This window comes from Vipera berus (genome assembly GCF_964194415.1).
Source record: "Vipera berus genome assembly, chromosome: 2".
Lineage (NCBI taxonomy): Eukaryota > Metazoa > Chordata > Lepidosauria > Squamata > Viperidae > Vipera > Vipera berus.
Window position 1 is genome coordinate 127,576,870 of NC_138203.1, and position 18,442 is coordinate 127,595,311.

General features: G+C 38.7%; 1 protein-coding gene across 1 annotated transcript in view; it reads right to left on the reverse strand.

Annotated features, from left to right (window-relative positions):
- The window catches only part of LOC308661503 (LIM homeobox transcription factor 1-alpha-like), a gene marked incomplete at its 5' end in the record, with an annotated part of 90,446 nt that extends 73,141 nt beyond the window's left edge, over positions 1–17,305 (reverse strand). Inside the window, 2 exons of the mRNA XM_081316450.1 lie at positions 5,560–5,746; positions 17,248–17,305. Of these exons, the coding sequence (XP_081172576.1) occupies positions 5,560–5,746; positions 17,248–17,305 (245 nt within the window). The remainder of the gene's footprint in view (positions 1–5,559; positions 5,747–17,247) is intronic.
- Positions 17,306–18,442: the final 1,137 nt, after the last annotated feature.

The window sequence follows — 18,442 nt, forward strand, 5'->3', positions numbered from 1 at the left end:
GTACACATGCTTACTGGCATTCTTTGGGTTCAAGGAGGGTGCACCAAATGTTCAGGGCAAATGTCCAGGGCTGTCCTCATCTGGAAAGCCTCCAAAGGCAGCTGGCTGGATGAGCATAATTTTAAAGTACACAAATGAAACAAGGCACATTGTCACCTGAAGAGGGAAATTCCAGGTTGACAGGCTAAGTTGAAGGGGACTCCCTGAAAGACCATAAAACACAGACACTAATAATGCTTAATGGCACAACTGTTTCTGTGAATATGTAGAAGGACTTAATGAAAAAGTGGGTTTGTTTCCTAGAGGACCAAGAGAGTAAAGCCAATAGGTAACAACAGAAGCTAGCAAATCCATGCAGGGATGGATAAGATAAAAAGGGCTCTCCCAATGATATTGGCTTTCTGTATTCAGAAAAACAAGTCTCCTTTTATGTCCTTGAAAGTTATTTCACTGAGTACTCATACAAATTTCTGAAAAATACACCAAGAAAATAATTATCTGACCCACTTTAGAAATTTGTTTATATTAGATTTTTAGAACTTAGAAAGCTAGATCTTGCAATCGTCACATATTAATGTCAATTGACATAGAAGTACCCAATAATAGGCACTTATTCTGCATTTTTTATTTTTATTTTAATCTGGTTTTGCAGCTAGAACACCAACACTTTGCATCTAGTCAATAGAAACCTTAATACAACTGACCTTTAAAATGTTTAATTTCAAGCATACATATTTAATATTATTTTCAAAACCTTTTCTGCACTCTTCTCCAAACTGTGCTGCTCCCATGAATTTCTTTTTATCCACTGCACAGATAAACTGATACATTTATTTATAGATAAAGCAACTCAATTAGCAATATCACTGAATAAACTGCTAGCACTGTTACTGAAAACCAAAATGGAACAGTAGAAAATGGTAGAAAAAGAATTTAGATACGGGACATGTAAATTTCCCATATCTAACAATAAAGATCTGTGAATCAAAACTAAAATGAATATTTGCAAATATTTGATACGCATGGAAACGCCTGACTTCCACACACAACTTTTGAATAAGAATATTTTTTAGTAAAAAAGAAAAACACAGTGTGCATATAGAAAGTACAGCTTCATCAGAAAATAGACAGTTAATAATCTTTAGTTCTGATGATGTCCATCTTGGTATGGCTGACATCAATCAAGAAATAAGTCTTCACAGGGCTTTTTTTGTCATAGAACGCTCAGAACGGAGTTCCGGCACCTCTTTTGGATGGAACCTTGTAGGGTAGGCAAGGCGGGTTGTATGACATGTGTGAGTTCTGGCACCTTTTTCTTTTACAAAAAAAGCACTGATTATTTATTTATTTATTTATTTTATTACATTTATATACCGCCCTTTCCCGAAGGACTCAGGGCGGTTTACAGGGTGATTAAAAAACCAAGATACAAAAGTTAAAAACAAATTTAGAAAATTATGATGATGATGATGATGATGATGATGATGGAAGGCATGGCCATGACAGGATGTAGCTCCATTTGAGCGCGGGGTGGACACGGGTGTACGGCTCCCTTTGCGTGGGTGGTGCAGGTCCAAGAAGGCCCCGCCCCCCCTCTTTGCACCGCTCGGGGGACCCTTTTTTGGATGGAACCTTGTAGAGTAGGCAAGGCAGGTTGTATGACATGTGTGAGTTCCGGCACCTTTTTCTTTTACAAAAAAAGCACTGAGTCTTCAAAAGTTAATATTATTGCATGTTTCCTATGAAATCCTGTTAAACATTAGTTGCCATTACATGTCATTGTTACATGTGATTTCATGCCAACTAATAAGTACATTCAGCTGCTAATCACCACTATTATGTCAGGTGCAAAGAACCAGGAACGCTCACTGAGTTCAAAACACTAGAGAGTTTATTATTGCTACCAGAACAAAAAAAAACACCCTGGTTAACTAATGGTCAAAGCTAAACTGGTGCTAGATAAGGGTTAATGAAATTCACAGGGGGTTGGACATAGACCTTTTATTGGGAGCACAAAGATTCCAAATTGATAACATGTTTAACTCTTCCTTAGAGCTCAGCCTGCTCATCTTTTATATATTACTTATTAAAGAATCCAACACTACCATATTAACTATCATGAAATGTCAAATACTGTGATCAGTTAATTACAATATACTAAACACAACAGCTAAGCAACATTTAACTGGAATATATATTCTAAGAATAACCAGAATTAGATTTTACAAAAAATTCTGACAATCAGATCATTTTTATTCCAAATAGAGTAATCTTGGATTACTCTAGACCCGTGGTGGTGAACCTATGGCACGGGTGCCACAGGTGGCACGCAGAGCCCTCTCTGTGGACACGCATGCCGTTGCCCCAGTCCTAGGCCTTCAGCTGGGTTTTATAAAACCTTTTCGCTTTAGGTCTCTGCCGCCATGTACCCCCCCAAAAAAGGTTCAATTAATCAATTTCAACTTCTTGTGGGGAAAAAAACGTTCTCGCAAAGTTGGAATTGATTGATTTAACTTTTTAGTCCCACCCAGTCTGCAGCTACCATTGCAGCCACGCCCACCCAATAGGCCATGCCCACCCAATTAGCCACACCCACCCAAAGGGCCAATGATAAATAAGTGGGTTTTGGGTTGCAGTTTGGGCACTCAGTCTCTAAAAGGTTCCCCATCACTGCTCTAGAGACTCATTTATTCTACTTCACACTTTCATAAGTTAATACCACTGTAAGCTTTTTAGGGTAGGCTACTACAAATGATGCCACATCGTCTTTGTACTCTCTCTCTTTCTTTTGATCTTAGAAGAGAAACTTGACATTTAACATCACCAAAGAACAGAGAGCGTATGAAAAATTATAAAAGTACTCATATCTACCATATACACTGCTATATCAGGAGTATAGTATAGTCCTGTATAGTTCTCTGCAATTGGCTGTAATAAAGCAGCTAGAGTTTTTTCCTATCTGGGAGTTGGGCAGCACATACATACAATTAATATTTTGTTTTCTTCCTGCCTATTTATTGCTTTCAGAAGGAAAAGATTTGCATAGGCATAAAAGGAACTTCAAAGGCGTCCACCCAATTCTTGTTTCCTTTATGGGGTTCAGGTATTTAGAGTCATGTCTGCAAGGTAGACCTAATGTAAGTCCAGTGGTGGGATTCAGCCCGTTCGCACCACTTCGGCAGAACCGGTAGCTAATTTTTTTTGTTGCCCAGGCCCAGAATGGACTTCCAAAGTGGCATCCACACAGAGAATCAGTTGTTCACATATTTGAATCCCACCACTGCCTAAGTCTGAGACATTGGCAAAACTAAAAGCAGGAGGAAAGCGTGATTTGTGGAAAATGGGAAGCTACTGGTAGGCAAAAGGTTAAACCCTCTCTCCTCATCTTCACTTTTGTAATGCAAATCACGGAGTAAATGTAATGTGGGCACACACAGACATCACGGGACATTTTTTTTTCTGGAAAGGAGACAAAAGCCCCAGGAATTCATGACAGAAGTGTAGTAAGTTGTTTTAGTCGAGTGAAAAGAAAGTTGAATTTTCAAATAATTGTAAAGCTGTGGGGAATCTGAGGCAAAGAACCTAGTCAAATTAGCATAAGGAAAACATAATAAAATGTGAAACAGTTTTTTCCCATTCACAAAAGTGGTCGGTTGTGATTCAAAAGTAAGTCAACCAGGTAATATTTCTATTATTATTATTAGATCAAACAGGTTGTCTCACACAAGTTTTAAAAGCTTTTCAGTTATGTAGACATATTTTCTCTTATCAACACAATTGTCATTGGGGGAAAAAAGTCCTCTAAACCGGTGCTTCCCAAACCTGGACATATTACTCCAAATTGGATAAAAGCAGTTTTTCTTTCGGTAATGACACACAGACCTATTACCCAATCAGAACAGGGGTATTTAAATTGACTTAAAGAGTTGTATATATTGGGTAAAAAGGACTTTCTGATAAGCAGCTTTGGGTAATGAAGGAAAAAAATTGGGAACCACTGATCTAATCCTAATCCGTAAACCTAATCCATATAATTAGTAGTCAGCAAAGAATTGCAGAGCCAGTTTGGTGTAGCAGTTAAGGTATCAGGCTAGAAACTGGAAGACTGTGAGTTCTAGTTCAGCTCTAGGCATGAATCCAGCCGAGTGACCTTAGGCCAGTCCCTCTCTGCAACCCTAAGAAGGAGGCAATGGCAAAGCACTTCTGGAATCTTGCTGACAACACTGCAGGGATTTGTTTGGCAGGCAGGCAGGCAGGCAGGCAGGCAGAGAGGCAGGCAGGCAGGCAGGCAGGCAGGCAGGAAGGAAGGAAGGAAGGAAGGAAGGAAGGAAGGAAGGAAGGAAGGAAGGAAGGAAGGAAGGAAGGAAGGAAAACAAAAAAACAGTTCTTTGGTTTTGGGCAACCCCCAGAATGGTTCCCACTTATCCAGGAGAGTATTTTACAGAAGAGGACCTAATACTTCCTTTATGGAAAAGATGTTTCTCAAGCATCATGATTTCAAGCCAGTAACAATCAATGAAATTAATAAGCTATAGGGAACTCATTGCTTGTCTTGAAAGGGAGCAGCATGAGGAGTATGTACTGTATGCATGTAGGTCTATTTTTGCAACTTCTTTATAATTTCTAATTTCAGATATTTTTATCTCCCAGAAAAAAAACACCTTAATTTCTTGTCTGATTTTTGCTCCCAATTCTAGCCTCTAGCTGCTCAGACACCAAATGTGTTATTTTAACAACTACTGCCTTTATACTAACTGTAGTGGCATTGCATTACTGAGTGGTGATCCCCACATTACATTCTATCAATCACTGTCTAAGCAGTGCTGTTCACTTGCCAAACAGTTCCTTGAAATCCAACTTCAACACAGAAGAATAAATTAGCACAAAATAAACTAACGCTTGCAGTGTCCCTTATTACTCATAATATATCCTTGCCTCAGAACTGGGCTTTAACACATTAACAATCTGTTCTCAAAGCAGCAAACTCATTCATCAGAAGTCTTCTTCCCTTAGAGAACTACGGTCCCTAGATAAGAAAAGATTGTAATAAAAACGTACACTACATCATACATAACAGGTCAAAGCGATTCCAGAATTACTCAGATTCCACAACAGTATGTCACTGTACAAACATTCAAATTTGACCAAAGGGACTAAGTGGTTTCCGCATCTCCAATTTTTAGTTGTGCCCGGCAATAAGCTACTCTGTTTCTCTTTGACATTACAACTGCATGCATGACAGCTAATGACACCACAACCTCTGCAAGTATCTATTGTGACATCAAATAGCATTAGCTATTTACTGCTATGTGTAGATTGAAAATTGTTCATATGATATTGGTGACAACCGAAGCCAACTTGCAAATCTGTCAACTCACCTCTAAGTAAGTGTGTGCGTGTAGAGATAGATAGATGGATACATACCCACATGCGTTCATATATAAATACATTCCCTTCACAATCATTTTTGAAAACAGCCTGCCTTTTTCTCTCAGTTGGTGAATTACTTACAAAGACAAATATACAAGTTAATCAGACAGTCAAACTTTGGGCACTTACTTTTCATAGTCATGCTTACAGTAGAGCTGCCTGTTGCGACAATAGCACGTTCCCGAGAGAGGCTGGAGGCAAGCAGCACACTTCACACAGCCTTCGTGCCAGGAGCGCTCATTCACCCGCAGCAGGAAGCGATCTGAGATTGGGGTGTTGCAACCGGCACAAACCTCCCGCATTTTCGATTCTGAGCCTAACGGGAGAAAAGAAGGATAATTGTTGACAATCTCAGCAGACTTATATATGAGCAAATACATTCCACAATGTTCAATGTTCAATGTTCAAGAGGAAATGCAAAGATAAAGTTGTATACATGGGTTAAAAAAACACCATCCAGCATTGAAGATTTATTTTAGGAGGGAGCTAAATAAGGCATAAAACCTTTGTCAAATGGATTTTATTCCTCCTTTCAGGGCTGAGTTTGGTGGATTCTATTAGCACATGTCATTTGCTTTTGGTCTTCCCTGCTTTTATTTGTTTATTTTTTAATTTCATTTTGCAGGCTCTATTTATTATGTACACCTCTGCCCAGCAGCTTAGACTGAAGCTCTGGCCATGTTGGCTATTATGCTTTGCAAGGTTTAAACAGAAAGGTGATGCAGGCACATCAGTCTATTTGCCTTCCTGCTGCTGGTTTTTAGCACATAAAAAGAAAAGTGGTGCATGTCTTTTCCAGGGCAATCGTTTCTGATTGCTGGTGAAGATTTGAGGCAAATGCTGGTTGGTGTTGCATGAATAAAATAAAAAAAACTAGGTTAATTGCTTGAATGGTCAGTTGGTTCATTGGTCACCAGATGCTGATTCGTCTACTGGTTTTCCACAGTCAATTGAACTTATTAACAGAGTACAAAGGAAAGGTGTATTGAAAATTAGAGGCAAGTAACAAAGAGATCACAAAACACAAGAGTTACAGCAGGGCCATTAAATGAACGTTGAATTTAAGATAGTCACTGCTAATTCATTCTTTGAATAAAACAAAAGAAAATTAGTATACCAGTTAAGCAGAAAGCATATTTATCCACATTTATCAAAATTCAGAAAAAATTCTTGGCAAAACAGACTTTTAAAAAAAGATGGGTATAATTGTTCCAAGTACAAAAAGCAGGCTGATTTTAAGAAAGGGCACTGAACGAGACTAGGCATCGTCTTAGGAAAGGAATTTTTCACTATGAGACAGAAAGCTGGGAGTGCCTCTTAAGATGGGACTTGCCGCATGGAGTTTTGATAGCAGGCATATGTTAAACAGAATAGACTGAAGAGATTAAAATGTATTCTAAAATTCTGTAGCTGAATCTCATTAGGCACCTGTAGATCTTTTCCTATGGATTTTCAGTACTCCCACGGCATACAGAACAAAATGTTAGATCAAATTCAAACAATAAATCAGACTTCAGGCTTATTTTTAAAAAAGGAAAGAGCAGAACTAAACCTTTAGATTCTACAACCTTTGGATATCTTTCCTGCCCACTGAAACAAAGAAACTCTGGTCTGGGAATTCTCACAAGGAGACAAACATAAGAGAAGCCCCCTTTCCCATTTGCACATTGATGATTTGTCTCATTGTGTGATGAGACCCACAAGTAAGTCCAAAAAGAATTCATGGACAGCACCTTTTGCAAGAAAACTTTGCACTTTGTACCCATACGGACGTTTGTTCTGTTTGATCACCCCGTATTTAAATTATTTATTTCAGAACTATTTCATCGTTTTGTAAAATGTTTTGGGAGTGTTCAACAGGATGACAAGTACGGAAATATTTCTCATAACTAAATAACAGACTTCAAAGCTTTTATTTCAGCTTCAATTTGTCTAGAAACAAATGAGAGGCTGCTGCTGATGGAATTCTGCTGATAAATTACAGCCGAAGCATGGCTCTTGTTTTTTATGCAAGTGACCGCTTACAGAATTGACTGTTGCCTCTTATTTCTCCTGCCTGAACTCAGCTTTAGCTAGATGTAGAGCAGCACCTGGTGTTATATATGAGCAGCAAATTATTTCTTATATTGTTATCTTTACACCACTACATCCAGAGACAGGTGCTTCGGGATGTTTCTGCCTTGGGGACAGAAATAATTTGTCCTACATGCTATTTTTTTAATATAAAGCTCTAACTCAGGCAACACAATTCTCTCTGAATGTGCCTGAAAATCCATTGAGAAGAGAGAATTCTAGATTTGTAGTAAAGATTTGGCTGCACTGTTTGGCTGCACCTTTTCAGGGCTGTGTGGGGCCTGAAATATCAAGCAGCCCTGGATCATTTCTTCCACATCCACTCCTATAAAGCGTTGCTGACTCCTCACTGGTGCAAATGTGTACCACAATATATTAGGGTGTGGTGAAAAATAAACCCCAGCAAAATTGAGCAGTTCTGGGTTTTTTTGTTTTGTGTTCTCTGGTTTACGTGAGATACCGTCTTTGATTCTTGCCTAGTTTGCACTTCTCAGGACAGAGCTAATGATTCATCTTGGGCTCCAACTGGACCATTCCTGGACTGAGAAACCATGCTCACCGTTACTCAGGCCTTGGTCATTTCCCAGTTGGGTAAACCATAATGCACTGCATGTAGGAGTGCCCTCAAAGACCATCCAGAAATTGGTGACACACAGTTTTGGGTACCCTATGTTTCACCCATATTATAGCACTGCTGGATACATTGTACAGGTTCCCAGTTTCTTTCCAGGTGTGATCGAAGGTGTTGGTTATTAGCTTTAAAGCCCTTAATGGCACAGGATCAGGTTTTTTGTGGGACTCTTTCCCTGAGGGTATCTGCCAGCTCCACTAATTCTGGAAGCTGCACTAGCTCCCAGGGGGATTCCAAATACAATTCAAAGTGCTGCTCATGTCCTATAAAGCTCTCTTTGGCTGGGGACCAAGTTACTTGTAGGAGTATCTATCTCTGATTGCCTTGCTTGTCCCACCAAAGCCATTCCAGGTCCTGACTATGAGGCGCATGCTGTCTTGTGGGATATAGAAACCATGCCTTACCTTTCATTATGCTTGCCGTGTGGATCACCATGTCCCCAGAGATTTGGATGACCTTGACCAGGGGTCTTCAAACTTGGCCCTTTTATGACTTGTGGACTTCAACTCCCAGAATTCCTCAGCCAGGCATGCCTAGCTGAGGAATTCTGGGAGTTGAAGTCCACAAGTCATAAAAGGGCCAAGTTTGAAGACCTCTGACCTTGACCCTATTGGCTTTTTGTAAGGCATTAAGGAGCTACAAATTCCATGGTATTTTGGGTAGGAGATTACACAAGCCCTGCTGTCTGGATTGTTTAGTAACAATTCTACTGACTAGAAATGGAATTATTTTTCAACTCCAGACATGTGCTATATTATTGGATATTTATTTTTTATAAACGCAGCTATTTTGGCGATGGAGTTTTATCCTGTGTGTGTGTGTGTGTGTGTGTGTGTGTGTACTGTGTATATATATATATATATATATATATATATATATATATATATATATATATATATATATATATATATATATAAATTCAATTTTTATTCAGCTTTTATTACTTTATAGGTAACTCAAGGCAGTTAACATACCTAATGCTTCTTCCTTCTCCCATTTTCCCCACAACAGCAAACCTGTGAGGTGGGTTGGGCTGAGAGAGTGGGACTGGCCCAAAGTCAACCAGCTGGCTGCCACGCCTAAAGTGGAACTAGAACTCACAGTCTCTGGTTTCTGGGCCAGCACCATAACCACTACACCAAACTGGCACTCTTGGCTGTAGGCTTCCTATAGTCATTCCAGTGAGTTGGGCTGCTATTAACCGTAATATATAGGTATGTGTGCAGTGCTTTTTTTGTAAAAGAAAAAGGTGCCGGAACTCACACATCATACAACCTGCCTTGCCTACCCTACAAGGTTCCATCCAAAAAAGGTGCCGGAACTCCGTTCTGAGCGTTCTATGAGAAAAAAAATCCCTGTATGTATGTATATACTGTATATAAGTAAATATATAGAAAAGGTTTCAAGCACCTCCATACTCAGAGCAGGAATAAAAGTGATTTTTCCCACTGAGATAGTCCCTTGCATGTCCCATCTCCAAAAGAGAGGAAATGCATCACAGACAGAGAAGAGAACATTTGCATAATGTAAATGGTAATTCATAGGTAGGAAAATATCTAGACTGATATCAAAGGACTACTATATCAGTTTACCTAAGAAAAAAATTGCCTTAGTACAAATTGAATAATTTTAAGAGAAGTACAATATAGCTTAGCATGGAAAGGGAAATTAATCAGATGATTAGTTTGCCTCCCTTCCCTTTTGCTCATGTGCTAATTCTTGATGGTCAGTTTCAACCTTCAGCTTTACACAATTACAGTAGTTTATTCATTCAAGTCATTCAAGTCTAATCAAAACAAACCAAGGCTTAGTACAATGTGCATACCAATACTAATTTTAATATATTGAAAATACTTTAGTAGTAGGAGTACTCATTGTATATGCAGAGTTGTCTTAGGGAAAAAATACTTTGCAGCCAGGACTTATATGGGAAAAATCTATCAGCCTAACTTTTCCTTGCTGAAAAAAGTTCTAAATTAAAACTGAATGGGTTGCCAACCTGGCTGACAAGACTTACATCAACAGTGCACAGTATAGGTCTTTATTCAGCCTTAGCTATACCAAGTTAGACATGAATTATTGGGTTACAAGTCACACCTCGAGCATTACTGGGTGACAGGTATGATTGTCTTGAAAGAGCTTACTTTTTATTTTTAAAGAAAGGTAAGGATAAAAGAACCAGGAGGTGTGTTTCACTTAATATTTAATTTGTCTTAATCCAAAAAGGAAGCAGATAGGGGGATATAAGGGTATTTAGTAAAGAGGAAAGAGTTCAATTTTTAGCTCCATGACCACAAAAACAAGTACAAATTACTTATTTAATTGCTTATTACTACTGATCAGAACTCCAATCAAATAAAAAAGAGGTGGGAACCCATCAAAGAGGGAAATACTTTACTGTGCAAATATCTGGTTTAAGCATATTAAGCATATATGTTAATCTAAGGGAGACATTCAGCAGGCACATTATCAATGATTAGCCCCAGTGAAAAAAGAATTAGAGACATCTTCTCCATCCATTAGCATTTGGATTACTGGCATGAGAAGGCATCTGAAAAAATTTGATAGGCTTTTAATATATTCTTTAATTCTAAATGTGAAGGTATTTTAGTTGAATATTTCATTGGATTGCCTTTCACTGCAACATAAGAAACAACTTCCGGAATTCTAAATATACACCTTCAACCTTAAAGGTGCAATTTCTGATCTATTTTATATGTCTATATCTTTTTAGAAATAAGATTTGCTGACTTTGGTGGAATTCACTCTGTTACATATATATGGGACAGCAATCATACCCCCCCCCGAATCTTTTATTTCAACATTTGTGTATATTATCATCAACATAATGGTAATGAAAAGGGCATTATTAGAAGAAGAGGAATGGGCAAGTTTAGAGGAAAGCAACATTTAATAGAGTATTCATAGGGGGAAAGTATTAGGGGAAGGGAACCATAAGAAAGAAATTCTTCCTATCAGTCTTATGAAGACTAAGGGTGTTCAATGGGTAAGAATTATGATTATGGGGAGGCAAGGAAGCAATAAAGGGGATACAAAATGGGATTGAGCATTCTGAAGAAAAAATATGTCTGAATCTGACTTGGAACATTTTCCTTGCCACACATCATTGCAACTCTCATTTGTTTTTGATTGTGTTTGTACTACACGAATAAGCATATTCTGCTGTTAGCTTCTGTATGGGCTGCTTGAATAAATGAAACCTTTTGTTGTCTTTGATGGTAATTACTGGCAAGGGAAACGTGCAGCAAGAATGCTCCAATCTTTCCCCCCCCCCTGCACAGTGAAAAATTAGACTTAAAGCCAAGTTTGTTTATGTTGCGGTACTGTCCCTTTGGCTGCCAATTGCTAGCTTTAGTTCAAACCTCCAAGCGTGTCTGAACATTTCCATTGTTATTGCTTAGCAAGGATTGTGTAATCTTAGACATTTCAGAAATTTGGGACCACGATACATACTTGAGGGAGATGGATTACATAAGATTGTGGTAGGTGAGCCAGAGCAAGTCTTGCCTGATCTGATGTGTTGATGGTTACAGCTCCCAGAATTCCTAGCCAGCATATCATGACATCAGAAGGCCAAGATTTCGTCTCCCAAAGCATTTGAAGGATAGCACATTGAGGAAAGCTTGGTTAATCTACCCCCACAAAATAAAAGCAATACATTGTGTACCCTGTAGGCTTTATCCAAAGAATAGCAAATCTCGTTATTGCCATGTGCTTTCCTGAAACAAGAGAGGCAAGTCCCCAGTTGCTACGTTCATCATAAAAGCCTTTTCTTTGAAAGGGAGAGGCATCAAGAGTGGCCGGGACATCGTGGCAGAGTTATTGCTATGGATAAGGTATAATTCTCAGGAGAAACAGCACCTTTCAAACTTTCCTTCTCTACCTGGTTATTAAAGGTAGGAGACCCCTGTCCTCTTTGGCATGACAATCATGCTCTCTGATTTCTTCATATACGCAAAAACCTATTTTTTTTCATCTGAACTAATTCAGAGTAAGTGAACCAAGCAGTAGCGAGCATAACTAAATAACAAAGGTTTTATCAGAATCAGCCTTGCAATTCCTTGGAGCTTCACTTTCACCGATATTGTAACTGCTACATATTTCTCTTGCAGAGTTTGGCAGATTTAATACACACAGAGACACACAATGAGGGCAAAGGGAGATGGTAATGGCTGGGAGCAAGGCTTTTTCTTCTAACTAAGTTCTGTTTTTTCTCCCCACATCCACAGCCTGATCATGCCTACACTCAGACTGAAATTAAAAGTCATAAAGAAATGGAGATGGTTTGGGCTTTGTGAAAATAATCCTCTCTTGTGCGGTGTTATTCCTGTTTATTTAACAGCAAAATGCCGAGGTTTGCTGCGTAAGTGGAAACTCTCTGGCATAATTGTCCCAGAGATACCATTTCAATGGTCTCTGTACTCCCTTCTACATATTATTTGCTTCCAGATTGTTTATTTGAGAGTTACTGAGTGGGATATATTTTTCCCCAGACCTCCTCAGTGCTTACAGAGGCAAGCCAGGAGTGTTGTGCAGACTGTGATCCTATACAGATTTATCTGGGGGTAAACCCCATTGAATAAAGCACAGACTCAGCCTGACCAGATCTACTTACTCTAAAATACAATTTGCTGTGCAAAGGCGCTATATGTCAAAAAGGAAAGAGTTCCTTATCCTTTAAGGATCAGGAATGATTGGAGAACAAAAGATATTTTTACACAGTTCTTAAAACAAGCAACAATGCTACCTTCTTTCTCGCCTACTGTAGGAGCCTACTGTAGATGGAGGCTAATTTGGAGCCTACTGTAGATGGAGGCTAATTTACAGAAAATAATTTATTATAGCTGTTTTCTTTGAGCAGGGAAACTTCAGAAATATTTCTCCGGTAATTTCCACGTAGTTGAAAGCCATGCCTGATCTCCATTGTAATAACACAGTTTAGTTCTTGACCAAATTGGCTCACTTTGGCAAGGACAATGCATTTGCATGATCTTCCGTGCAACGTAAAAATAATCCTTTGGTGCACCTCACCTGCCATCTATTCTGTCTCTTCTTGATAGCTGCTGTCTTCCAACTGTATCCTACACAGTACACTAATATACTATAGATATAACATAGTATGGGGCAAGATTCCTTCCCTGGATTCATAAAAGTCCATGTGTATATTCACATATGAATGAGATGGAGGATGCTCATCAATAACAGGCTCCAAAATTCAATTAATATTTTGCTTAAAGACTCTAGTCCTCTTATTTCCTAACAATATGAGTATTTATACAAAAGCCTAAAAATAGAGCTACGTAAATCAATCAGAATATTTGTGTACGGCTTTGGAAACCCCTATCTAACATAAATTGGATATTAATAATATTAATAACTTAATAATTTACATAATTGTTTCAATGATTTACTGTTACTATTATCTTTGTGCCTTTTAATTGAAAAAACCCCCCTACAAACAACATAACAAACCAGCAGTGTGGTATTTTTTGATTTTCAATTATAGAGGTCTCTTCTTCTCTGTATTTTGCTTTTTCAACATAGGTAGTCCTCGACTTACAACAATTCATTTAGTGACCGCTCAAAGGTACAACGGCACTATAAAAAGTGTCTTATGACCCTTTTTCACAAATGCAACCTTTACAGCATCCCCATAATCACATGATCAAAATTCAGATGCTTGGCCACTGATTCATACTTGCTGTGTCCCAAGGTCATGTGATCACCTTTTGCAACCTTCTGACAAGCAAAGTCAATGAGGAAGCCAGATTCACTTAACAACCGTGTTACTAACTTATCAGCTGCAGTGATTCACTTAACAGCTGTGGCAAGAAATGTTGTAAAATGGGGCAAAACTCACTTAACAAATTCTCTCTTAACAATATAAATTTTGGGTTCAATTGTGGTCGTAAGTCGAGGATAAAGCTTATTTATGCATAATTTTAGGACTTTAGATGCCTTACTATTTATTTGGTGCAATAATTTGGGTTTTCCCTCTGGTTAAAATGGAGTAACATTGAAGTGGTTAATAATAAACTCAAGTTCAAAAGGATAATAATATATGCTATTACAGTGTATAAATATATATGAAGCAAACAGTGAGAAAGTAGGAGGGACTGGAAAGTTGGGGGGGGGGATCTGGAAAAAGACAATGATAAACCACTTCACATGGATGCATACATGAAGTCTCCCAGAGGTAAGCACAATTAGAAGAAGAATTTTATTTTTTGAAGGTAGGAAGAGAATTCCAGAATGGAAGGCTTGAACGAGAAAAAATATTCTCCCTTTCATACTTGAAATGTAGTTGTTAGTAGAAAAATGGGAAGAGCTTATGAGATCTCTGTAAGATACACTCACCCTTACATAGAATTGCATGCTGGCTAGGCAGCTCCAATTGTCATGACAGAGTCATTATCTTGTGATGTCATCTAGATTGGTTTGAGCCTGTGGATTCCTGAGAAAGAGGGCACTTTGGCTCCACCATCATTGTATTGGATCCCTCCACCATCATTGCATTGGATTCATTAACTAGATACCAAACTGGTTAGTGAAAGCTTCCAGGAAAGTGATAGGAGAATGGATGTGGATGGCTATCACTGCGTTCTTTGGTATGGAGGTTATGCTACCTATTTTGAAAGAGAAAGTGGTATGTCCTCTCCTCCAAAAGCCATCACTTGACCTAATTATTCTGATCAGCTGTTGCCCGGTAGTTTTAGGGAAGGTTATTGAGAAAGTAGCAGGACTGCAACGGCAGAATATTCTTGATGAAGTTATTATTTTCTACCTGGGTTCAAGCCTTGATAACTCTAGTTGATGACTATGGAGTACTTGGTGGCATTAACTTGTATAAGCAAGATATTTGGGTGGCTTGTAAGATTTGAAGGTGGTGGACAATGCATTGCAGTCCATTGGAGGGAGAAACAAGACTTTATCACTGGCAAAAATGAGTGGCTCTGGAAATAATTTTGGATATAATCTATGCTTAACTTTTGAAAGGGTTCTGCTACCCTGCATAGAACCATAGTGCTATCCTCCTCCTTACACGTACAGTCTGAGGGTCATTCATAGCCTTGTCACCTCATGTATGGACTGCTGCAATTTGTTCTGCATGGGATCGTCATTGAAGATCAACAAGAAGCTTCAGCTGGTCTGGAGTACAGCAGCCCCAGTACAAATTGCCAATTAGCTTCCAGGGGCTTAGGATCAAGGTATTTGCAAAATTGGCTATTCTATGTAGAATCTACCCACCTAGTGAGATCCAGGATAAAGGGCAGTGTTGAGATCCAGCCAACTCACACCAGTTCGGCAGAACCGGTAGCTAATTTTTTGTTGCCCAGGCCCAGAATGGACTTCCGGAAGTGGCATCCACACAGAGAACCGGTTGTTCACATATTTGAATCCCACCTTATTCCAGCTTGCCATGCTGAAGGAATGTCAACATCAGGGACCCCAGGGTGAATCTTCTTGATGATTTTGACACTTGTCTCTGGAGCAGCTTATCTCCAGAGATAAAGATGGCCTCATCTCTGTTACTGTTCTGAAGGGCAGTGAAAACATGGCTTTTGAGGAGGAGTTATTGAGAAGGATGAAATATCGTTTTTCTAAAGAAGTGATGACATGGGGGTGAATGATTGAGATTGTTATTTTTTTTGCTAGCTTATTAGTATCTTCTATACTTTTATCCTTAATTGAACCATAATTACTTAGATTTGGTAAGCAACTCAATGTCAAAACACTGGACAGTATGGAACTTTGTGTAAATAAGCAATTAACGAACAAATAATACTCTTCGTTTAAACCAAAATCTATCTTTTTGTCCAGCAAAGAGCTTTTGGGATTTAAAAGTGTTTGACTTATTCATTATTTTTGGGTCTTTATATCCAGCTTTCTGTCTACTTTATTAATAGTTCCTTGACTAATGTGAAAATGTTAAACTTCTCACCGACATGAAAAGTTATTTTTATGGAGATTAGCCTCTGGCTTAAATTTCTCTGCTTTTTCATATTTGTTGTTGTGGGAAAGATGAAGTCACAGTTTGTTCTCTGGTTTGACTAACCTGGCATCGACTCATGTCGGGATGCAGAGAAAGAACAGATCAGCTGTAGATATTTTGCCCCTTGAAGTGAAATACAAGTTATAGGTTCCCTTCACTCCATTCCTAAAGCAAAAGACTTGGAGCTGGGACACCAAAAGCCAGTTGGTATGAATTTCAGCCTTGGAGATGGGATCTCCTCTATTTCATTTGAGGACAGCAAAGCTATTCCACTCTAAGAAGGTGATATGGCATACGTAAGAGTTATAAGTCTTTCATATAATATTGCTCTGTTAAGCCACATTGGTAGCATTCACACAACTTAGGTACTGAATTTACCTATTCTGGGCAGTTGTACCAGATATTAAACCATAAACAGTTGAATTAATCATCATTTCAAACTAACAAATAACCATGGTTAAAGTTAACCAGGCTTAATGTGTTATACAAATTGTAATTCTTTATCTCATTAATTCCTTAGCCCAGGGGTCTCCAACCTTGGCAACTTTAAGACTTGTGGACTTCAGCTCCCAGAATTCCTCAGCCAGCTTGCCAGCTTGGCTGGCTGAGGAATTCTGGGAGCTGAAGTCCACAAGTCTTAAAGTTGCCAAGGTTGGGGACCTCTGCCATAGCCTATTCAATGTGTTACACAAAAAATAGAAAATATAGAGTTCCATTCTCAACTATCACTGGGAGCAGTGTAAACTGGATTGACATAATTTGAGTAGAATATAGAGATATATAGAAAATAAGGAGCTAAATCCGAGTTCCCCCAAATCATGCTAAAGTTGGACACATTAGCATGTAATCAACAGGGGCTTGGGGACTGTACAGAGTGTATGCCAGGAGTCTTCAAACTTGGCCTTTTTATGACTTGTGGACTTCAACTCCCAGAATTCCTCAGCCAGGCATGCTGGCTGAGGAATTCTGGGAGTTGAAGTTCACAAGTCACAAAAGAGCCAAGTTTGAAGACCCCTGGCATACACTCTGTACAATCTTACTCTCAAGTAACACTCTTTTCTTTGGAGCTTTACACATTTTCCCCAAACTAGGAACTTACCATAGCCCAGAACTGGCATGGCTTGCTGCAGACAAGAGGGGGCCTCTTCAGTCTTCATCCTCCAGGCCTGGCAGCAGAAGATGGGCCTGTCAAAGAGAAGCTACTCATCAACATAGGAGCGATAAGGAGAGACAGAATAGCTTATGCTGTACTCAGATAGGAGAAAGAGGGGAAAGTGTTTATTTTCCATAAATCCATCTTCGACCTGCCAGCTAGGAAACTCCAAATGGGGTAAACAATCTAGTTAGTGAGAGACTGTTTTGGATTTTGGAACTGGACTGTCATCATTTCTTTTCTAGCCTCATAACTTGTATGTGTCTCTAGCAATTACATCAGGGATAGACAATCTGCAGGCAACGTATCGTCCTTTACTGCAAAAAGCTCAGCTCTTGAAATGCTTGAAACGTCTATGGCAAATCTGTGGACTCTATTGCAATGCAAGGTTGCCAGTGATTTATTATTATTTTTTTTTTGCACCACTGCTCCAGGTAAAGCCTAAATAGGTTTTTCCAACCGTAAAAGCATCTTAGCAGTGGAACAAATTTCTGAAGAAAGCAACGGGTTGCTTTTTGCTGGATGATTTCAAGCAGAAGCTGGACAATTGACATGCTGGAGTGAGATGGGCAGCAAACAACTCAAATAAATAAATAAAATGACTGTGCTCAATTTCCTGCATAAAGCTAGAAATTGCGCTAACTAATCTTGATTGTCTTTTTCATCTCCACGACTGTATGAGTCTGCTATTTGTAGATGGAGGCTTTGGCATGTTCTTACTCATATTAGAGGAATCAGATGCTATACTTAAAGGCATAGGAGCAATGCTACACTTTTTCTGATCAGTTGGCAATGCTCTCCCAGTAGTTCTCCAAAGTTGTCACTGAACAATATTCTTTATCACCATATAATAAAGAGAAACTTAATGTATTGTATAAATTGTAAAGTGATCTTGTTTTTTAGGTTTTCTAAAGTTAGGGTTTTATGTCAATCTAGACAATGATAGTTATGAAACAAATATTAGTCTGTAGTTTAGAGCGATGAGTGAATTCAGTTAATAAGCTCATGGTCAAGGTAAAATCCACATAATTCTTATTTCACAATCATTTATGGTCCCTCAATTCTATAATAAACAAATATCCTCACTTTTAATAACATGTCTTGAAGAGATAGCATGAAAGATACGTTACATGGTTACCTG